This window comes from Pongo pygmaeus, chromosome 1 (assembly GCF_028885625.2).
Source record: "Pongo pygmaeus isolate AG05252 chromosome 1, NHGRI_mPonPyg2-v2.0_pri, whole genome shotgun sequence".
Classification (NCBI taxonomy): domain Eukaryota; kingdom Metazoa; phylum Chordata; class Mammalia; order Primates; family Hominidae; genus Pongo; species Pongo pygmaeus.
Window position 1 is genome coordinate 22,343,985 of NC_072373.2, and position 24,532 is coordinate 22,368,516.

General features: G+C 36.6%; 1 protein-coding gene across 11 annotated transcripts in view; it reads left to right on the top strand.

Moving 5' to 3' along the window:
- The window catches only part of CDC42BPA (CDC42 binding protein kinase alpha), a 331,226-nt gene that overhangs the window by 133,107 nt on the left and 173,587 nt on the right, over nt 1-24,532 (top strand). For 10 of the 11 annotated variants that reach the window (XM_054467753.2, XM_054467687.2, XM_054467761.2 and 7 more), the window contains one exon: nt 20,453-20,546. In XM_054467753.2, the coding sequence (XP_054323728.1) occupies nt 20,453-20,546 (94 nt within the window). Of the gene's footprint in view, nt 1-1,380; nt 3,575-20,452; nt 20,547-24,532 lie in introns of those variants that run through there. The other variant, XM_063671663.1, reaches the window with a different exon arrangement.

The following is a 24,532-nucleotide window of genomic DNA, read 5'->3' on the forward strand; positions in this document are numbered from 1 at the left end:
GTTGATTAAAGTTTATGCCAAATAGCTTGTGGTAATGTAAGGCCTAATTTCGGGTTGAAAACAAAAAGGCCCCAAGTTATTTCTAACCATGTTTAGACTCAGCACTAGACTTGCTATTTAGATTGTGAACTATAACTTCAAAAATGCTAATGATTTAAGACACAGAATCCTACTAGAACAAGAAAGAAAAACTAAGTTTCATCTGATTGGAATGTTATGTTCGATTATCATGCGCTTCAGTTTTAGATGACGAAAATGGGAAGATGAGGAACTTTGTGGTGTTTTTCAGCACCACATAGATAATTTACATAGATAGTCAGAATGTTGATTCTGGCACCAAAATGTTACCAACTGATACTGTGTGTCCTTCAGTGACTTAGATCTTACCTTGATTCTGTTTGTGGTATATAGTTGACTACAATATCACCATTTAAACAATGTTGCACACTTTGCCTTCAAACTGGAAGGACCCTGTTAGAAGCCATTTTGATTGAGAAGGGTCATTGCTGGTTGGCCTATTGGTCTGTTAAAGAGAATCTTGTTGTTGTAAAATATATAATGCTTTAAGGTTGTGGATTAGAGAGGATAACAGTTTCTTTTCTTAGATCACCTGTCATTTCATAAAATGAAATTCTGTATTTTTTTTTGAAAAAAGGTTCTTAGTGGAGATAGTAGAATATTTAACAGCTTTTTGGAAAAAATTGAGAATTCCTTCTTTATTTTAAACCCTTCAAATGCAGATTTATTTATTTATTTATTTATTTTTTATTTATTTATTTATTTATTTATTTATATGAGACGGAATCTCACTCTATCGCCCAGGCTGGAGTGCAGTGGCGTGATCTTGGTTCACTGCAACATCTGCCTCCTGCGTTCAAGCGAGTCTCATGCCTCAGCCTCCTGAGTAGCTTGGATTACAGGTGTGTGCCACCATGCCCGGCTAAGTTTTATATTTTTAGTAGAGACAGGGTTTCATCATGTTGGCCAGGCTGGTCTTGAACTCCTAACCCCAGTGATCCGCCCTCCATGGCCTCCCAAAGTACTGGGATTATAGGCGTGAACCTCCGCATCCTGTCCAAAGGCAGTTTTAAAAAATGATCTAAAAATGGTGAACTTTTCTTTATTAGCTTTAATCATAATAGCACTAGATATTATCCTTGATAGTTAATATTAATAGTAGTCATTTATATATTACTGCTTCTTAAGACTTTTTTTTTTTTCAAAGTTTTTTGCCCTTTAGAGGAAAGATCTCTACCTTTTTGTATAACTTGCCAGTGGTATTCAGTGGATCCTCATTAAAAATTATTGTGAGATTAAATTGTAAATAGTCTTTTAAAATAGCCCTTTTTTTTTTTTTTTTTTTTTTTTTTTTTTGAGACAGAGGCTCGCTCTGTCGCCCAGGCTGGAGTGCAGTGGTGCACTCCACCTCCCGGGTTCACGCCATTCTCCTGCCTCAGCCTCCTGAGTAGCTGGGACTACAAGTGCCCACCACCACGCCCGGCTAAGTTTTTGTATTTTTAGTAGAGACGCGGTTTCACTGTGTTAGCCAGGATGGTCTCGATCTCCTGATCTTTTGATCTGCCCACCTCGGCCTCTGAAAGTGCTGGGATTACAGGCGTGAGCCACCGTGTCTGGCCTTAAAATAGCTTTTTGAGATAAATTCATATAGCATACAGTCCACTCATTAATGTGTGCGGTGGTTTTTGGTATATTCACAGATATTTGCAACCATTACTATGATCTATTTTAGAATATTTTCATCATTTCAGAAAGACACTCTACTCTATACCTTAAGTCTCTACACCCTGTTTTCCTATTTCCCCAGCCTTAAGCAACCATTAGTCTACCTTCTATCTCTGTAGATTTGCCTATTCCAGACATTGCCTATAAATGAAATCATGTAACACGCGGTTTCTGAGTGGCCTTTTTCACTTAGCATAATGTTTTCAAGATTCAGTCATGTTGTAGGATATGTCAGGACATATGATCTCAACCAGGTAGACTGCCTAGTAAGACTAAGATGCCAACATTTTCCAGAGTTTTGGGAAAGAACCAAAAGTGTACATGCTCATAGCATACACAATACAGTCCAAGATTACTCAGTCTATCAGGAAATTATGATTTCGTCTCGAGAAAAAACAATCAACTGATGGCAGCTGTATGTAGTCCATTTTCACACTGCTGACAAAGACATATCCGGCCAGGCGTGGTGGCTCATGTCTGTAATCTCAGCATTTTGGGAGGCCAAGGTGGGCGGATCACCTGAGGTTGGGAGTTCAAGACCAGCCTGACCAACATGGAGAAACCCTGTCTCTACTAAAAATACAAAATTAGCTGGGCATGGTGGCGCATGCCTGTAATCCCAGCTACCCAGGAGGCTGAGTCAGGAGAATCACTTGAATCCCGGAGGCAGAGGTTGCGGTGAGCCGAGATCACGCCATTGCACTCCAGCCTCGGCAACAAGAGTGAAACTGCGTCTCAAAAAACAACAACAAAAAAAAGACAAGACATACCCCAAAACTGGGCAATTTACAAAAGAAAAAGGTGTAATTGGACTTACAGTTCCACATGGCGGGAGTAGCCTCACAATCATGGTGGAAGTCTAGGAGTAGCAAGTCGCATCTTACATGGATGGCAGCAGGCAAAGAGAGAATGAGAAACCCTGATAAAAGCGGAAACCCCTGATAAAACCATCAGATCTCATGAGACGTATTCACTATCATGAAAACAGTATGGGGAAAACTGCCCCCATGATTCAGTTATCTCCCACTGGGTCCCTCCCACAACATGTGGGAATTGTGGGAGTACTGTTCAAGATGAGATTTTGGTGGGGACACACAGCCAAACCAGCAACTCAAGATGATCCTGGTGTGAGAATTACTGGACAAAGTCTTTAAAGCATTTAGTTTAAATATGTTCCATGAACTCAAGAAAAACACATTTGTTTTCTTCCAGGTAAATGACATGATGGAAGTATCTCAGCAATAAAATAAAAACTATAAAAGAAACAAATGGAAATTTTAGGACAGAAAAATACAGTATTGCAAAAAAAATTTATTAAATGTCTTTGAGAGGACAAAGGAGATTACATAGGAATAAAGTATATTCAAATTCAATTTGGATATAGATCAATAAAAATTATCCCATGAAAAACAGAGACAAAAAGATGGAAAAAATGAGCAGATTCTCAGGAATGAAAAGGTGTAACATGCAAGTAATTGGAGTTCCAGGTAGAGAGAATAGAGACAATAGGACAGAAAAGAATAATAGCTCCAAACTTCCCGTGTTTGGAGAAATACATGAATTTGTAGAATAAAAAATTGCGTAGTGTTACAGCTCTTTTAGAATTCCACCAGAACCCTCCCCTGGCCTCCACCCCGCGGAAGAAAATTGCAGCAAACCCAAAACAACGTAAATTCTGGGAAAACCACACCTAGCTCATCAAAATCGAAGTACAGAATACAATGGATAGAGAAAAAGTCTTGAAAGCACCAGAGGAAAACAACATATCACATACAGGGAAAAACAATTGGAATGATCTCAGATTTCTCATCAAGACCACAGGAGCTAAAAGGTAATTAACGTCTTCAGAGTATTGAGAGGAAGAAAACTATCAATGCAGTATTCTGTATCTGGGGATATTTTCTTCAGTAACGAAGTGGGGGTGAGGGGGAGACATTTTCAGATAAAGGTAACCCAAAAGAATTCATTGCTTCAGGCCTTCCTTACAAGAAATGCTGAAAAAAGCACTTCAGAATGTAGGGCAAAGATAGCAGAAGGCAACCTGGATTTTTAGGAAAGAAGAAAGAGAATAATAATTAGTAAAAATCTCAGTGTATATGAAATACTGTATATATATATTTTTTTCTTAAATCTTTAAAATATATGGCTTTAAAGTAAAAGTTGTTTTTGTGGGACATTGAATGAATACATAATGTATATGACAGCTATAAGATAATCGAGAGAGGTAGGGCATAAACAAATTCTAGAATAATTATTTATCTTTAAAGTTAAAAAGTAGGGGGCATAAAGAGCCAGTGGATTAGAGGGGAGAGAAAACTAGTTTATCATTAGACTTCCCAGTGATGAAGCTTTATGATAAAGATTTATAATACCCTGGAAAAGAAAATGTGAACAAAACAGACTTTCAGGTATAAAAGGCATGTACAAATGTTATCGAGTTACAAGAATTTTAGGAATGTTGTTTCCATGAATTCCTCTTGAAGAAGATACTAATCTAGTTAGTATAGTGTAGTAATATATACCAGTTAGTATAGTATACATTTTCTAGTATAACCTACTAAAAAATGAGCTTCAGATGACTAACATGGCTATAGAGATATCAGTATAAGGACTGGTATTGCTCATTAAATAGTCAGTTGTAGAACTAAAGCAGAAAAAAGTTAAAAGGAGTAAGCACAGGATTAATGGCTATATGCTATGGCATGAGCATGCAATACAACTGTAAAAGTAGGTAGTGATAATTGGGAGAATTTATATAAAAATTTTTTTCAAACTGTTTTCAGTAATCAAATTAGTGGTGACAGTATAGTTATTGTTATTTTGACATTGTTGTGTTTATAACGTGAAATGAAACAATGATTATGGAGTATTCTAATTTTATCCCTTATGTTAGGTATCAGAATTCTTGGTGTAGAAGAAAGGAGATGCTGATGTAATCTGGAAGAGATCATTAAAAACCCTAATGTCGTGAATTTGAATTGAAAGTATCATTGTGGGCTGGGCGCAGTGGCTCACACCTGTAATATTAGCACTTTGGGAAGCCAAGGCGGGCAGATCACTTAAGGTCAGGAATTCGGGACCAGCCTGGCCAGCATGGTGAAACCCTGTCTCTACTACAGATACAAAAATTAGCCCAGTGTGGTGTCACACACCTGTAATCCCAGCTACTCAAGGAACTGAGGCCCAAGAATCGCTTGAACCTGGGAGGCGGAGGTTGCAGTGAGCCAAGATTGCACCACTGCACTTTATATCAGTATGAACTTCTGCAGTATTTCATACACACACCCAATACACCATACGTACAGCTCTGTGTGGTGAAAATAACTAGAAACAGTGACCAGCAAGTAGCAGTGAGCATCCCTATTGACAGATTATCATCCTCACATACTATTTCCTACTGCAGGGAAAACAGGCTACTTGGAGAAATTACTGACTCAAGATCTAGGTAGGAAGTGTACAAGATGAGCCCTGTATATCTTGTCCTGCCAAATAGCAAATAAGCTTTCAAAGACTTTTAGGTTCATGTTGGAAGGATACAGGAGTCAAATTGGAAAGATTACTAGTGGCGTAAGATGGGAAAATTTCAAACTTAATAGGGATAATAATAGAAAGAAATAGAAACTCGTCAGATGTGCCTGTATTAATGAGTTTTAATGAGTGCATAATGCACCTGTACCAGCCTCAGTGCCCTGGAGATGAACTGGAAATATGAACAGTACATGTAATGAATGATTACTTGGTAGTTTATCATATGCTGTGTTAAAGTATAGGCTACTACCCATTATCCAGTTATTTACTTTTATATATATATATTTTTTAAATTAGACTTCAAGTTTGCAGAGGCATAGACTATGACTTTTTTTCTATTGTACTCAGTGGATATATTTTATGATGTCTCTCTGGAGGTTTTCTTCATCTAGACCTGCAGCCTTGTGGTTTCAAGGGTCTGGGTGTTGGTTAATAGGTTGCTGCAACACAGCACTACCATTGTCAAGTCATATTTTAGGAACAGTTGCTGTTATATTTGGAATTTAGACCATGAATTCTATATAAGTTCCAAAAGGGGTTATATCAGTCATTATTGCATAGAATGTACACGAAAATATATTTCCTGATAATCAAATTATTTATCTAGTTATTTATTACTTTCATCTTCACTGTGTTCCATAATGGATTTAGATAATTAGAAATAAGAATGTATGCAATAAATCAATGGCAGAATATAAAAAGGAATAAAGAATTACAAAATAGAAATTATATTTTAAAATGAAGACCCTAAACCAAGAAGAAATAATGAACAGAAGTCGAGTCATATGCTTGAGGCACACCAGCTTTCTGTTGGATAGAATCTCTCCCTGAGGGCAAGCAGGTTACGTGAAACTTAGTGGAATATACGTGCTTTCCTGTCTTTGTTTTAAATCTTAAATGCTGGATTGAATAGATTCTTAGGATGGAATGTATTTTTAAAGTAATTTTTCTTTACCCTAGTCCAAAAAACTAAAACGAAACACCAGTTAACTTACTTATGGTTTTCTTCATAACTCTTTTTATCTCATGTAGTTTCATAGTCGAGATTTTTGATTACAGCTTTTATTAACCTCATCTCTTTAATGTTGATAATATTTTATATAATGTGGTTGAGTAAAGAGTACCAATATAGGAAATAGAGCAATCCTATTTTAATAGAATTTGTTGGGGGGAAATACCACATAATTCATATCTAGAGAGTTTTTCATCTGTTATCCCATAAGAATTTCATGAAGGATTGGTATGTGCTTTGCCTATACCAGAGCGCTGATTTTATCTCTTTCGGCTTAGATTTGTGGGTATGATTTGGCAGTTATCCTCTTGGAATGTGTAAAATCATTACTTTTACAATGAGATAGAAATATTTTGAGGCCTAAGGCTTACTCAAAATTTTCTTCAGTATCTTACAGGCCTGAGTTACATTTCAAAATTGGAATTTTTCATATTGCTAATGGAGGAACTATTTTTATAGTATTGTGAAACTATTAAAGAATAGGTAATGTTATATGGATGCTCCTTGACTTACAGTGGGCTATGTTCCAGTAAGCCCATCATAAAGTTGAAGAATCATAATTTGAACCATTGTAAGTTAGGGACCATCTATAGTTAAAAATATAGTTAAAAACTGTTACACTAGAGTATAGGTGAACTCAGGATGTGCACAATTAGGAATTTTAAAATATAAATATAGTTACTGTATTACAGTTCAGTTGGTATTGCAGTAACTACAAGGAATTTGGGACAACTACAAAGTTTTAGAGGAAACCTTCCTAATAGACCATTCCAAGTTCTGACACCAATTGGAAGTTCGAGGGGTTCCCAAAACCACCCCTTAGTTTTGATAATTTGCAAGACTCACAGAACTCACTGAATGCTGTTATACTTAACAGTTGTATTTTATTACATGGAATACTGATTTTATTACATGGATACCAATTTAAATCAGCCAGAGGAAGAAGTATTAATATATAGGGTAGAGTTAAAAAAAAATACCACATGTGGAGCTTACATCATTCTTTCTTGGTGGAATTAGGACAGCCCAGCATACATATATGATAGTGCTTACCGAGTATTGCCAACCAGGGAAGCCGACCTAAGCCTTTGGTTTTTATAGTTTTTTGGGATGGGCTCAATTACTTACTGCCTGAGTGACTGTCTTTAGTCTCCAGCCCTTCCCAAATGTTGGGCTGATACCTTTAGTCTCCAGTCCTTTCCAGAGGCAAAACATAGTATGACTCAAATAAATTACATGTATCATAAATTACATTGGTAGATTGTCTAGTAGCCAAAGACACTCCTATCAATCGTGCTATTCCAGGAGCCTAGAGATCATCTTCCAGTAGCTGAGGATAAAAGCCAGACCTCTCTTTGGGCAAGATTAGGTCTTCACTATACAGATAATTCCGTGGTCTTTAGGCAAGCTTTCCTATCATATTTGGACATCTTCATTTAGTGTAGTGTTCATATGGCAGATACAGCAATAGTATCAGTTTGAATGTATCTGACATTTGGAGGAGCCAATGCATGGTAATTGAATGAAACTTCTGGTCTATCCTATAAAGCCATTATATACGTTTTCATATTTTTGTACTAATTTAATTACTTGTTTCCTCCTTTTATCTGTCACTATTTGTACTTGTACAGAACTATTTAGCATAGAAGTTACTTGATAGGTAGCTAAATGTAGTTATTCCTCAGGCTGGCCATTTGATTAGATCCTGAGGAGCCTTTAACTGAATCTCCCAGTGAGTATTTCTCAGATCAGATGCTATTGACTGTACTATAGTTTTAGAAGGTTTTTCTTTTAGTGATATATTATTTATCTACATACAAGTATTTGTTAAAGAGAGTAAGTGTAAAGACATGTTAATATATAACAGGATAATGAGAAGCATAAAATAATTCTGTAGATTTGCTCAGGATGATTTTTTTTTTAGCTTAGAAAACCTTATTTTGAAATAAGTTTAGAATCACAGGAAATTGCAAAGGTAGTACAGAAAGGTCCCATGTACCTTTCACCCAGTTTCCCCCAACTGTACTATCTATCCTACTCATGATAGGACTTCTTCCTTCTGTCACAGTGGGCAGTAGTTTAATCTGCATTTTATTGCCCTGTTACTCCCCGCTTTTCTCTTCTTTTTCCCATTTGCTGAATTTGAATGTTTATTTTCGTAATTACACATAATTTGAATTTCATAGTAGTCTTTCTTTGAATTACATTTTAAATATGGTTTGTGGGTTGTTTTACTTGTTCTCCTTGTTGATTGTATCTGTATGGTTTTTGGAAAGATGCATAGAAAGATTAGGATTTGTATATCCACCATTATTTTGCAGTACCTGGAATTATATAATCATTAGTTTTTTACTCCCATAATTCTTAAATAATAGCTTCACTACCTGGTGGAAAAGATTAGTTTGAGAAAAGTTTACTGACAGAATTTTTTGAATAACTGTTTTCTCAAATGTAAGATGAACCCCAAATTAATGTTCCATAAAGAATTCTAATTTCTGATTGCAGAAAGGCTGTTTGTGACATAATTTTACCAGTGCGGACTTTCTTTTATTACTGATGTAATATTTCTTTGACAAAATTAAGAGACAATTTCAAAAAGCAGTTTCATTTTAATATAATGCAGTATGCTGTTTTTATATGAGTATATAAAAAAGGAGTAGAAAAATTAGAAAATAAAAGTATTGTTTTAGAAGAGTCCACTACCCTAACTTATATAAATGATAAAAAGGAACCAAATGGGAGATAGTAACATGATGTTGCTGGGAAGAGAAATGCCTGTCTTAAATTAGTGGTTGTCAGGGACCAATCCCCTGTGCAATATTTTGATTAGTGGTGCCTGGGTTGGGGCCAAGGTACGTGCAATTAAAATAACCCTCTATAGTTGAATTCAGTGTCCAGCCAGAGTTGAAACTATATAGATTAACTAATGTCGTATCCGCATTTCGGTCTTATGGGGGTAATATTTGTAATAATCATGCTTTTGGTACTGATGTTCTAGTGAAGTTAAAAAAAAAAAAATCACCCATAGAATGTTGCCCTTTCAATATAATCGTCGTTTTAGAATGATTTTTTTTTTCTTTTTTTTGAGACAGGGTCTTGCTCTGTCACCCAGGCTAGAGTGTAGTGGTATCATCACAGCTCACTACAGCTTTGACCTCCTGGGCACAGGTGATCCTCTGACCTCAGCCTCTTGGGTAGCTGGGACCACTAACGCAGGCGTGGACCACTATTCTTGGCTAATTTTTGTAGTTTTTGTAGAGATGAGGTTGCTCAGGCTGGTCATAAACTCCTGGACTCAAGTGATCCGCTGGCCTTGCCTCCCAAAGTTCTGGGATTATAGGCGTGAGCCATTGTGCCCAGCATAGAATGCTTTTAAAATTTTTAAATCTATTATTTTAAGACTAAAATCATAAAACTTTTAACCCAAATCTTATTTACTTTTGTTTAGGGACAAGGAAAATTATTCATTTTAGAAACTTTAATTAGTGAACATGTTTTGACTAATATTCAAATTATGGAAAACTTGAATAATGTTTTTACAGTAATAGGTATTTTATCTCTTCCAGACATTTCTCAGTTTTCATGAATTATCAAAGTTGAAAATAATGTTTTACCTGAACTTTCCTTTCACTCCTTTTATTGACAATTCTTGGTATCTGGTTGTCTGGCTGCCATGTTATTTGCAAGATGTCACTGACTCAGAGTGGTTTTGAATGCCAGATGTTATTTTGCTGCTGCTTCCAGAAAATGGAATTTGTTGGGCTACTGTTCCACTTACCAATTTCTGTGTAACACATTATGTTCTCCAGAAGCAGGCACTGAGACAGAATGTGTCATGCAGGGTATTTATTAGGGGTTAACACCTGTAGAAGGGAATTGGAGAAAGCAGGTTTGGGTGGAGGAGAAGTCAGATTACACTGAGGCCAAAGCTTCAGTCAGCCCTACTAGGAGTTCTGAAGCGTCTGTGGTCACCTGAGTTGTTGCTAGTTTAGTAGAAATGACATGGTCTTTCTTATTTCCTTATCAGTCGTTCAATGCATATGAAGTTCTCCAGGAAACACAGGCAGTTGTTTAAAGAGGCTGTCTGTAACTTTGAAGGAACCTGGCAATGGGGAGCTATCTGTTGACATCTGGGGCAAAGCCCATCATTGAGGGAGAAGATAGTACATCTCTGTCCACCATACACCCTGAAACACTATAGTGACTAATATAAAACAACAACATTTTTTTTTTTTTTTTTTTTTTTGCTCATGAGTCTGAAATTTGGGCAGGACTAGGCAGCACCTAATTGTATCTTCTCTATGCAGCATGAGTTGCAGTAGCTCACCTGTGGTTGGAAGAATCACTGTCAAAATGGCTCACACACATAGCTAGCCAGTTGGTGCTGCCCATCAGTTGGGGAGTTCAGCCAGAGCTGTGGGCATGGGGTTTTTGTTCTTCCCACGTGGGCTACTTGACTTTCTTAACAACATGATAAGTATGTTCCAAGAGCAAGTGTCTGTAGAGAACAAAGCAGAATTGCATGACATTTTAATGACCTAGCCTTGGAAGTCATAGCCAGCCTAAGTTCTATCATACTGTATTGATTGAGACAGTCACAAGAGTCCGTCCAGGTTCAAGCTGAAGGGACAATCTTCTTGATGGGTGAGTGGCAAGGTTCTAGATGAAAATGTGGAGTGAGAGATATTATTGAGGCCATGTTTGAAAAATATAGTTTTCTATATTCATAAAACTTAAAAGTTCAGGGTGCCTTAATTAGAAATAGGGTTGGCTGCATCTTTTAGAAAATTCAAATTAATAATGGTCCAAATGTATGAGGAGGGCTAGTGACTGAATGAAGTCCTTCTGGGCTAAGGCCCTCACAGAAGCAACTAAAAATCTGAGCATAGCACAAAGACCATTATCCTAAAGGCACTAAAGAGTGAACAGAAGCAGGGAGAACCTGATTGGGAATACATCCTCAAAGAAGATGGAGGTATATGAAATGACGTCTCATGTTTTGCAGCTCTCAGCCTGGGGCTGGGTGAAAATGGCATGGTGTACATTGTGGCATGGGAGAAGATAGCAAGAAGATAAGTGGAAGAACTCAGGTCTCTATGGCCTGTGAAAGCTGAATTTGGGGAAACTATGTTTGTTAGAGAGGGGATCCAAAATCTGTCTACTGACAGCTCGCATGACCCCTGAGTGATAGCTTCACTCAGAGCTGCCCAGCTAAAGACGAAAGATAAGAAACTTCTTACCAAGAAACAGTTTGCAGTTTAAATGTGTTTAATCAGCTGATTAAAAAAAGAAAGAAAAAAATGCTAACTGGAGAAAAATTAAAGAATCCAGAGTTTCAGAAATTTAACATTTATTATGTTCAGGGAACATTCAGAATTACCCAATGTATAAAGAAAAAGGAGTATGTAACTCCTTTACAAGAGAAAAGAGTATCCCTGAAATGACCCAGATGTAGAAATTATTAATAGCAGACTAGGATTTTTCAGTGGCTGTTACAACTGTTCTCAGTAAAGGAAAATAAAATGTGTTCACAATATATGAAAAGATAGGAAATCTCAGCACAGAACTAGAAACAAATAAAAAAATCAAATGGAAATTCTAGAAATGAAAAATACAAAATCTGAAATGAAAATTTTCACTGCAAAAAATTAACAGCCTAGTGGAGATGACAAAGTAAAGACTTGAAGTTAAATAAGCCAGAAGTTATTGAAGGTAATGAACAGAGAGGAAAAGATTAAAATAATAGTAGTCCAAGGACCTGTTAGAAAATATCACAAGGTTTTATGTACATGTACTTTGAGATCAAGAAGGAGAGGAAAGAGAATGGGCCAGAAAAAATACCTGAAGAAATAATGGCCTCAAATTTGATGAAAGATATAATTTTATGTATTTGAGATGCTCAAGAAACACCAGGGGGCCGGGTGCAGTGGCTCATGCCTGTAATCCTAGCACTTTGGGAGGCCGAGGCGGGTGGATCACGAGGTCAGGAGATCGAGACCATCCTGGCTAACACGGTGAAACCCCTTCTCTACTAAAAACACACAAAAAATTAGCCGGACGTGGTGGCAGGCGCCTGTAGTCCAAGCTACTCGGGAGGCTGAGGCAGGAGAATGCCGTGAACCCGGGAGGCGGAGCTTGCAGCGAGCAGAGATGGCACCATTGCACTCCAGCCTGGGCGACAGAGCGAGACTCTGCCTCAAAAAAAAAAAAAAAGAAACACCAGGGAAGATAAATATGAAAAAGGCCATGTCAAGGTTCATTATAGTGAAACTATTGAAATCCAAAGACAGCAAATTTTGGAAGCAGCAAGGAAAAAATGCCAAATTACATTTGGGGGAACTACAATTCCATTAAGAGATGAATTCTCATTAGAAAATAAGGAAGCTAAAAGAGAGACTTAACCAAGAATTCTGTATATCCAGTGAAAATATCCTTCAAAAATAAATGTGATATGATATTTTTAAGTAAAAGAAGAACAAAAAGAACAAGAGGCCAGGGGTGATGGCTTAATCCTATAATCCCTGCACTTTGGGACACCGAGGCAGGTGGATCACTTGAGGTCAGGAGTTTGAGACCAGCCTGACTAACATGGTGAAACCCTGCCTCTCCTAAAAATACAAAATTAGCCAGGCTTAGTGGCGGGCACCTGTAATCCCAGCTACGCAGGAGGCTGAGGCAGGAGCATTGCTTGAACCCAGGAGGTGGGGGTTTCAGTGAGCCAAGATCATGCCACTGCACTCGAGCCTGGGTGACAGAGTGAGACTCTGTCTTAAAAAAAAAAAAGAACAAAAGAATTTATTGCCAGAAGACCTGCACTGTAAGACATACTAAAGGAAGTTCTTTAGGCTGCAGGGAAATGATACTACATGAAAGCTTGGATCTGCAGAAAGGAATCCAAGGCACTTAAAATTGTAAATGTCTAGATATACATACTAGACTACAAATTTTTTATTTAGCATTGCTTGAACCCAGGAGGTGGGGGTTTCAGTGAGCCAAGATCATGCCACTGCACTCGAGCCTGGGTGACAGAGTGAGACTCCGTCTTAAAAAAAAAAGAACAAAAGAATTTATTGCCAGAAGACCTGCACTGTAAGACATACTAAAGGAAGTTCTTTAGGCTGCAGGGAAATGATACTACATGAAAGCTTGGATCTGCAGAAAGGAATCCAAGGCACTTAAAATTGTAAATGTCTAGATATACATACTAGACTACAAATTTTTTATTCTTACTAATTTCTTCACAAACCATATGACTGCTTAAAGCAAAAATTATAACATTGTCTTGAACTCATCAGAGATTTGAGGTCATAGGGCAACCAGCTAACCTGAAATCTGAGAAATGACAGGTACCTCCAAGGAAAAGATCATTGAGGTACAAAGGAGAGCAGAGAGCTGCATATTAAGAAAGGGCAGCATTAGGGGAATGGAAATTATGCTTCTGGGAAAAGAGGAACCAGGAAAGGAAACAGAAGCATTAATTTTAGTTGGGATAAAAAATAGAGAAGAAAGTGGTATAGTTGGGAGAATAACCAGCAGTGTCAGATGTCATAGAGAAGTCATTACAGGATTCAAACTAAAAAGATGCTATTGGATTTGGCAGTGAAAAGGTCATTTGTCATCTTAAAGAGTATTTTCTGCATAATGAGTAGGGAAATGGAAAGCCAAAAAAAAAAAACTTTTGGACAACTTCTTTTCAGCACTCAAATTCCTTTTAAGAATTTATCATACATTTCAGTGGTAATGTAAGGACAAGCACTTGCATTTTCTTGGAGCAGGTATAATCATAGATAACTTTATACTTATGACCTTCATTATTTAAAAAGATTTTACCAAATATGGAATGCAAAACATTTTCTAGGAGGCCTCTAGTTTTTATTCTTATGTAGTATTGTAAGATGCCAAAATCTTAGCTCAGTGATCAAATTGTTTGTACAGAGAATAGGTAGATGTTTGTCTACCTACTTTTCTTTGATCGTACTTCTTCAAGATGTTAGAACCTTTTGGGTTTGTGGGTACTGTCAATTAAGTGTAACCTTCTTTCTATTCAGGTGACACTAGAGAGCTCTTGCTATTCCTCCTCTCTTGAGCCCCCCTCCCCCAAGTTTGAATGAAGTATCTATGCTTGTTTTACTACCTATTGAGAACATCCTTATGAAGTAATTAAGAGCCTTCTTTACTCAGTTGATAGATGTTGGTCAGCAGAGGCATTGAGGCACCCCCACTCTCGCCGCTAGTGAGCACTAATGGGAATTGGAATGTGTGGCTTCTCTTCACTTTGTTTACACTTTAGAGTACAAAGAGAACCAGGGTGGTCCTTGTATAATTTCGGCCTAGTTCACATCATACTTTGCCCCAAACATTTTTCTTATGACTACTATACATTTAGATTTAAATGAAAATAATAGGTAAGTCTGAAGGAAAAAGGAAACCACAGAAGGCCAAGCTATAGTCTTGGTCAAATGTTTTCTTTTGCTCGAGGTGATAAAGTATGTGAATTTATGTAAGTGTTACACCTTACTTTCACCTGGTAATTTAGTGAAATATTCAGTCCAGCTAGATGGAAAAGCCATTTTCTCTTTTACCCTATGAATCCTTTAAATTCTGCCTCATACCAGCATTATCTATTATATTGCCTCACCCCCAAAACAAAAATAAAACTTAAATATTTTCAGACACAACAGATGACTAGGGAGAATAAATGGCCCATCCTCCTGAGGCCTCATTATTTCGAAGGTTAGGAGAGTTTCCATCTGCCTAAATAGTGACCATTTTAAGAACAGAGAGACTTCTGCCATGGAATAAAATGAGTTAGGATGTGGAGTGAGTCAGTAGGCTACATACTGTATTAAATGTATAATTGTACTCATTGTTGGATAAACAGAGACCAATTAATATTGTCATTTTAACATCATGGTGCTTATCTGTGATATTGATAACCATTAACTGTTTGGACTAAAATATATTGCTGACTGCAGATGATCTTAGTGGCTTAGTGAAAACATTTTCATATTCTTTGATAAAATGATTCAGACATTTACATATGTATTTTTGGTTTTTAATTAATTTTAAACAAACAATACTTAATACAGTAAAGAAAAATCTAATACAAAAAAGGTTATATTGAAAAGTAGTCTCTCCAGCATACCTCTTATGCCTGCTCCCTAGTGGCAGCTATATTCAATTCTGTTTTTTAAAAGTTATTTAACCCCATATCTCTAATGTCCTGATATGTTGATGTTTCTAGATTTGTGAATTTTGGACAGTTTGTAAAGACTTCTATTGACTGCCTTCTATGCTAGTGGAGGATTTAGCTGTTTGTATTCCTCTTTCTACTTTTCCTCCCTGCATTCTCTCACTATACTTTTATCACTATTTTTGCTCTTCTTGGTAGATAATGGTTGCATTTTTGAGACTTTGTAAATATTGTTTATTGCTGAGCCAAGAAATATACTATAATTTTTTCCTTTCTTATATAACTATTTTTCCTATAATTAATAATAGGCTCAAATTTGTTTACAGTTGTCAATACTCTTAAAATTTCCTTTTATATGTACCAAATGCCTAACAGTACATTTTCAAGTATTCCAGTACATCAAATCATGTATCAAGTCAATTTAGTTCCTTTCTGCCAACCTTGTAGGCAGTTATAATTCAGCTTCCTTGGCTCTGCATTATTTATCATATGTATGTTCTCCATCTTTGAAAATTGTGCTGACACCCATCATCTTCTATTGTCTTTTCTTACATTCATTTGTGGGTTTCTCCCTTTTAATTCTTGTATTGTCATTTTACTGTAGTTCTGGAGGGAGCAGAGATAAACATGTTTACTCCCATAAATATTTTTGGGGTGATAAGGGAATAAGAAGAAGGATTTCTGTTTTCTACTTTTATGTACTCCTATAGTGCATAGTATTGCATTTAATTCAGTGCTGTTGCATGTTGTAAATGTTTAGTTAATGCTTATTGAATGTTTTACTTTGTCAGTTGTTACATTCTTATCCCAACCCTCACTCTACCCCCAGCATGCTTATGGGATCCTGAAATTTTATTTCCTAAAACCTTTCTCTCAGCTGCTAATATATAACATAAGATTATTTATACAAGAAGACTGTGTATTGATTTGGAAGAAAATGGTAAGTGATAAGAGTAATGTTGAGCCCTTTGCATTTTAGTGATTTATTGAGAGTTTACTGAATATTTTGAAACTAGGATCTGGTTTCCAGAGTCTGAACTTTTAAAAATTTAATTAGGGGGCGGTGTTTGTGTGTGTGTGTGTGTGTGTGTGTGTGTGTGTGCGCGTGCGCTCATGCGCACACACTTGAAAAGAGATAGGAGTCTTGCTCTCACCTAGGCTGAAGTGCAGTGGCATGATCATGGCTCACAACAGCTTTGAACTCCTGGGCTCAAGTGATCCTTCCACCTCAGCCTCCTGAGTAGCCTCCTGAGTAGCTGGGACCACAGGCATGCGCCACCATGCCTAAGTTTTAATATTTTTTTTTTTATAGAGACAGAGTCTCACTATGTTGCCTATAGATGAGATGTGTAAGTTCTCTGTGGAAAATAATTCATAACTGAAGAATATAAAAGAAGACTTATAGGTTTAGTGTATATACAGATGGGAAGTGTCATATTGCAAAGATGTTAGTTCTCTTCAGATTAATCTATAAAATCATGATTCCCATAAAAATTTCAATGTGTATTATAGAACATATTAAGCTAATTCCAGCATTGATCTAGAAGAGTAATGGCAATTAAAAAATATGCTCTACCGATAGGAAGCTCATTATTTTATAATTAGGACATTGTGGTATTGGTGCAGGTAGAGGCATATTGATAGGGTGGCCATTCATCTTGGCTTGTGTGGAAGAGTTCCAATTTATGCCTGTTATCCTGGCAATTATTAATAGGCTCCCTTTCACTGTAAAGATTGTCAACTGAAAAAAAATATAGAGAGTAATACAGTAGTATTTTTGCTCTTCTTGAGAGTCCTGAAACAAACCCACCAAATTTATGACCTATGTGGGATATTAGATAATAGTGGTGAAAGGATATTCAGTAAATGGTGCTGGGGTAGAAAGAAATGTAACTGCCCTTTATCTCACACTACACACAAAAATTAATCCCCAGTAGATTTAAAAACTAGAAAAGTATAACTTTAAAACTTACACAAGAGAAAATTAGGACACCATCCTTATGATGTCTGGGAAGACAAATCATAGTATAAATTATAAGACTACATTAGTATTTTTTATATATATTTTTTTTACAAATAAGAAGGACATTAAAAACAATGGAAAAACAAGCCCACATGCAGGGAGAAGAGATTTGTAACACATAATAAAGAACTAAGTTTGAGTAAATAGAATCCCTGAAGATTAAACAAAAAACAGTACACACACAATTTTTAAAATGGCAAGGGATATTAACAGGCATTTTATAGAAGACGAATGTAAAATGACCAATGATACCAATGATAATATGAAAAAGATTCTCAACTGTATTTGTAATCATGCTAGCAAAGTTGAAGATGTCCATATCTTTCATCTCAGAAATTTCACTTCTACATCTATAGTCTGGAGAAGCATTCAAATATGAGTACTAGAAGACATTTATTAAAATATTCATCTCAGCATTCTGTGTTTTAACAAAATAAAAATGGGAAACAGTCGAAATTCCGTTATCAGGAGAATTGATAAGTTTTGATATGTATATAATTAAAATTAAATTAATGAATTAAAACAATATGTCCCAAAATAGATGTTTTAGAAACATATATATACGCATGTATATGTTTAGAAACATACATATATACACATGCATATGTTTAGAAACATATATATAACATGCATATGTTTAGAAACATATATATACACATGCATATGTTTAGAAACATATATACACATGTATATGTTTAGAAACATATATACACACACACACACACACATATATATATATATTTTTTTTTTTTTTTTCTTTTGGAGACAGTTTCTCATTCCATCACCCAGGCTGGAGTGTAGTGACACAGTCACGGCTCACTGCAGCCTTGACCTCCCAGGCTCAGGTGATCTTCTCACTTCAGCCTCCCAAATAGCTGGGACCGCAAGCATGTGCCATCTTGCCCAGCTCATTTTTCATTTTTATTTCTTGTAGAGAAGGGGTCTCACTGTGTTGCACAGGCTGTTATTAAACTCCTGGGCTCAAGTAATCCTCCCTCCTCGGCCTCCTTTGGCCTCCCAAAGTGCTGGGATTATAGGCATGAACTATCACACCCAGCTGATGAAGCATAATATTTGAATAAATGAAGTTGCAAAAGGCAATGCACAGTTTGGTGTCATTTATAAAGACATTTTAAAAAGTACATAGTTTTGTGATGTTGTATATAGGCATAATAGTATAAAATATGCATGGATACAGTAAACACCAAATTTAGGATAGTGGCTGTGTCTGGGTAGTAGAGGGAGAGGATGAGATCACGAATGGTAATAGAATACTTATGTTTTTCAGTACTATCTGTAATGTCTTGTTAATTTTTAGTATTTTCTATTTTATTAATTTATATAGTATGAATAAAATATATTCACATAATATGCTTTATGTATATGTATATATTTTATACTTACTGTCATAAAATAAGCAAAGATATTATTGATGCATATAAATCCTGTCTTTGCAGTTCCTTTAATCTCCTTTACAATCTAAGAAGTATTATACCAGTAGAAGTAATTCGTAGTGACTGTATAGCTTAATTTTTAAGATAAAGAATAAAATATTTTTTCCTTATCTAAAAATGGTCTTAGTAATTGCTAAGCTTCCTTCCAGAACTAAACTGTACTTCTTTGATGTTTCCCCTACAGCAGAAGATCTTTTTTGACAGGTTAGAGTACAGTCAAATGTTGAGGATTATAAAGCTAATTCCCTATACAGATTGTTGTTTTCAATCACCCTGTCTCTCTTTAGCAACCATCTATCATCTACAATAGGGGTTTGAAAACTTTTTCTATAAACAGCCAGAGAGTAAATATGTTAGGCTTTGTAGGCCATGTGGTCTGTGTCACAACTACTCACTTTGCCATTGTAGTGTGAAAGCAGACATAGGCAATACCTAAATGAATGGGCATGGCTGTGTTTCAATAAAACTTTATTTATAAAAACAGGCAGCAAACTAGATTTGGCCGTGGGCCATAATTTACTAACTTGTGATATACAACACACTCAGAGAAATTGCTTCAGTAATCAAAGTAATACTGTTATAATATTTTAACCTTATTATGGGTGGTAAAACTGAGGCATAGAGATCTTAAATGGCATTATTCAGGTTAAAGTAGCCCTCCCATATTCCTGTAATTTATATGGCAATATAGTTTTTTTAAAAAATATATAGGTTCTCCAGAGAGACCTCTAAAAGTAGAGAGTGAGTTGGATGGGTATAATTTCTTAGTTATTCACAGTTACAACCTTTAATATGATTAGAAACTTAATATTGTTAAGTCCCTGAGACTCTTCTTTACAGAACCATTTTATATATGATTATTTTTCTAAGGTTTGCATTCACATGCAAAAACAAATACAAAAGCTGGTATATGATATAGTTTAGATTTGGATATCTTACACACCACTGACTTAACATCCAAAGACAGTGAAAGCTTTAAATAATATAGACAATCTATTAGGCAGTTGTTTTAGTTCTTCTGTAAAATCAACTTTATGAAGCAATTTCTTTGTGTTGTCATGACCTACAGTAATTGAGACTTTATCTATCTGCAGTTATCTTAAGGTCTAGAAAGTATATTTTTCCCTGTCCAGTTTCATGGGCTAGAGGATAGTATTTTTTGTGGTTATCAGGTAATGTTGACTCTTCTGTATGCAGAAAGTAGGTCTACCGTAGTCACATTGGAATCTGTGTAAATCGAAAGATAGTAAGATTAATTTAACCAGAATGAAAATTACCACACTACTTTTTAACTCTAGAAGAATACTGAAATTACATGTGTTTGAGAAAGTTTTCATATGAATCAGAACCAGGCTTTGAATTAATAAAGTAATTAAATAGATATTCTTAGAATACTACTTTTAAAATAAGTTGAGATTTTTTTCTGACAAAAAGAATATCTTACCAAGTAATGAATTGTTTATTTTTCCACTAAAAATTGAATTTATTTATTTTTTCAGAGACATTAAACCTGACAATATACTGATGGATATGAATGGACATATTCGGTTAGCAGATTTTGGTTCTTGTCTGAAGCTGATGGAAGATGGAACGGTAAATAAAGATAAATCCTAAATTATTTTATTCACAGACATTTCCCTTGCTATTTGTCTGATATATCTGTTTTAGAAACCATCTATTTATACTATCTACCCGTCCATCCATCCATTTGTCTATCTATGTGACCCCTCCTTCCACAAAGGCATTTGGACATATTTATTGTGGGGTTTGTCTAAAAAGTCACAAGCCATTTCAGCTGCTTATATCAATGAACTTAAGATTGATAAAATATACCCTTTATGGGTGACTTCTGTTGTACTTTAGATATTTCAAAGTTCACCGGGGGTAAAAGAACTAAGTCTCACATAGAATAAGGAAACGCAGCTTTGTCCTCACTTTTACTTTTTTGTCTTTCTTTCCTAATTGCTTAGTTATTCTAAGGGACAGTGTTCAACAAATGAATCCTTTTTTCAGAAAGTTCACAAATTGATTTAGTTTCATGTTCCCATTTGCTTAACTTTTGCTAACCCTAAACCCCTTAGTTGGTTTTTTTTTGTTTACTTAATAGCTGGGCATGGTGGTGTGCGCCTGTAGTCCCAGCTACTCAGGAGTCTGAGGTGGGAGGATCTCCTGAGCACGGGAGGCAGAGGTTGCAGCGAGCCAAGATTGCACCACTGCACTCCAGCCTGGGCAACAGTGAAGTCCTGTCTCCCACCCCCTCACTCCCCCACGGCCACCCAAAAAAAAAGGCTGGGCATGGTGGCTCACGCTTGTAATCCCAACACTTTGGGAGGCTGAGGCAAGAGGATCACTTGAGTCCAGGAGTTTGAGACCAGCTTAAGCAACATAGTGAGACTCTGTCTCTATTTTAAAGAAAAAAAATAGGTTTATATGCCACAGTTTTATTCTGTTATTTTTTTTTAACTTCATTTTTTTCTGGCCGTATAGGAGAGGTCCAAAAATATATCAGTTTAATTGACAGGAACTCTTTGGAGGACAGTTTAGTATAATACATTCCAAAAGCCATGAAAATGTCACATTACTCTAGACCAGTAATTTTAACTTTGGAAAAATTTTATTATTTTTTTTTTAGACAAAGTCTCACTCTGTTGCCTAGGCTGGAGTGCAGTGGCGCGATCTTAGCTCACTGCAACCTCCGCCTCCTAAGTTCAAGTGATTCTTCTGCCTCAGCCTCCCAAGTAGTTGGGATACAGGCAAGCACCACCACGCCTGGCTAATTTTTGTATTTTTTGTAGAGATGGGGTTTCACCATGTTGGCCAGGCTGGTCTCAAACTCCTGACCTCAGGTTATCTGCCCACCTCGGCCTCCCAAAGTGCTGGGATTACAGGCGTGAGCCACCGTGCCCAGCCAACTTTGGAAAATTTGTCCTGCAGTGATAACTTTGTTAAAAAGAGTTATGTGACCTCTGCCTCTGGCCATGATAGAAGGATTAAATTGGTACCAAATTAGCACTCCCACTGTAAGGAACTGTAAAACTGGATACAATAGTTGAAGCAACTCTTTTCCAGCAGTGGACAACAGGCAGCATAATACTATTATCCCTGACATAAATGAACTCATGAGGTATTCCTCAGATTGTGCAAAGACTGGGACAGTTCCTGACTCTGATGCAGAAAGCTAGAGTGAAAGCAGAGCTGGACTACCTGCAACAGTTGAAATATTCAGGGCTTGGCATTGGAGAGGAGGGAATTGTGCAGAGAGAGGGCACAAGATTGGGCTGTGCATTGTACCACAAGACCATATGAGGTTTGACAATAGCAGATGATAGCATTTGAAAACAGACCAGAATACTAATGATCAAGCAGATCTCCCTGGCAGGAAACAGTGCTAGGGGAAATTGAATTTTCATCCCTGGAGAGCCAGCTAACACCTTTGTATCACCTAAGACCTACTCTAAACCTGTCTAACAACCTAAGTCCAAGCCCTGATCAGATCCATAGAGTTTGGAAGTCTTCCTCCCAAGTAGAGGGGCTTATGATAAATCTTAGATTTTTGTATGAACCTACAATCACAGAGTGTATCTGTAAGCCAACTCATGGTCAAGGAGATCAGTCAGTAATTTTTTTATGTGCTTACGTAAGAATTGTTTTTCTTCATAAGAAGATAACAGAATCAATACTCTATATAACATCTTATTCACAATGACAAGGATTCAAAAAAAAATCACTGAAACAAACAAAAATGGGGATGTGGATAGTGATACAGAGTCAGATAAAAGCAGTCAGTAGAGGCCTGGCTGGCACACACGTTGGACTTGGCAGACAAAGAATTAAAGAAGTGATCATAGGTCGGGCACAGTGGCTCACGCCTGTAATCCCAGCACTTTGGGAGGCCAAGGAGGGTGGATCACCTGAGGTCAGGAGTTTGAGACCGCCTGGCCAACTCAGTGAAAGCTTGTCTATACTAAAAATACAAAATTAGCCGGGCATGGTGGCGCATGCCTGTAATCCCAGCTACTCACTCAGGAGGCTGAGGCAGGAGAATTGCTTGAACCTGGGAGGCGGAGGTTGCAGTGAGCCAAGATGGTGCCATTGCACTCCAGCCTGGGCAACAGAATGAGACTCCGTCTCAAAAAAAAAAAAAAAAAAAGTTATAAAAATATTTAAGAAAATAAAGGAAAATGTAGTCTTAAAGATTATACAAATAAGGAATTTCAGCAGGAAAATGAATCAAATGGACATTTTACAATTAGAAAGTACAGTAACTGAAATTTAAAATTCACTGGATGAGGTTAAAAGTGGACTAGAGATAGGAGAAGAGCCAGTGAACTTGAAGACAGATGAGTAGAGATGAGCCAATATGAAGAATAGAGAAAAATATTGAGACCAAATAAATAGAGGCTTAGGGATCCATATAGAAGAAGAGAGTGAGATGTGGGGAAAAAAAATGTGTAAGTAATGGCTCAACCTTCCCAAATGTGATGAAAAACTCAGATCTAAGAATTTTACCATATCTCAAACCTATAAAGAGAACCACATCTGGCCATGTCAGATGTGGTTAAAGTGCTAAAAACTAAAGATAAAAATACTTAAAAGCAGCCAGAAGGAAAGACATATTACATACAGAGGAGAAACGGTAAGGACTACTGACCTGTCATGAGAAATCCTGGAGTGACGTCTTTAAAGTACTGAAGGAAAAAAATGTGTAAACTGAGGTTTCTGTATTAAGAAAAATATCCCTCAAAAATGAGGGTGAATTAGACATTTTCAGATAAATGGAAGATGAGAAAATTAATCTCTAGCAGGCCTGAATGCTAAAGAATGTCCTCCATGTCAAACGAAATGATACTGTTTGGACATTTGGATTTATAGCATAAAAATATCATATGCAATAAATAAGTGGGTAAATAAAATGTCTATATGTCTTTCTTATTTAATTTACATAAAAGGTACCTGACTGTACCTTTTATGTGTACTGTACTGTGTAATTATTTGTAATGTGGGTTTATGACATGTAGAAGTAAAGGATATGACAATAGTCACATAAACAATGGAAGATATGTATATGGAATTATACTGCTCTAGGATAACTGTATATAGGAAGTATGAAGTGAGAAGTGGGTAGTGCCAGGTATGACATTGGAAGAGGGAGATAGCATGGTGGTGTTGCTGAATTGAGAAAACAGAGATTGAAATCAGGGAGGCTTTGGCATCTGGAATTTGGGGCCACCATTCCAGAGAGGATAGAGCTGCAGGGAAAAATAACTCCACGGAGAGAGCTAGTGATTCTCCAGTCCTGCATATTACAAGCCCGATGGACTCAAAGTTGGAGATAGAGTCCCTGTAGTCTGATGTTTGCCTCTCTAAATTCCTTTTGAATGCATCGGAATGCAAATTCCAGAATGTATGAGTAGTATTTCTGTCTCTGTGAGTTTTCTTCAATTATATTTGTTCCTGAAAGTCTGGTGTGTCCTCCCAGTCATTCATTCTGATTTTTCTGGACAATAGGATAATATTTTATGTTTTGTTTGTAGAATACTTATTGATGAACTGAAAATGGTTTTCTTGGACATAATATC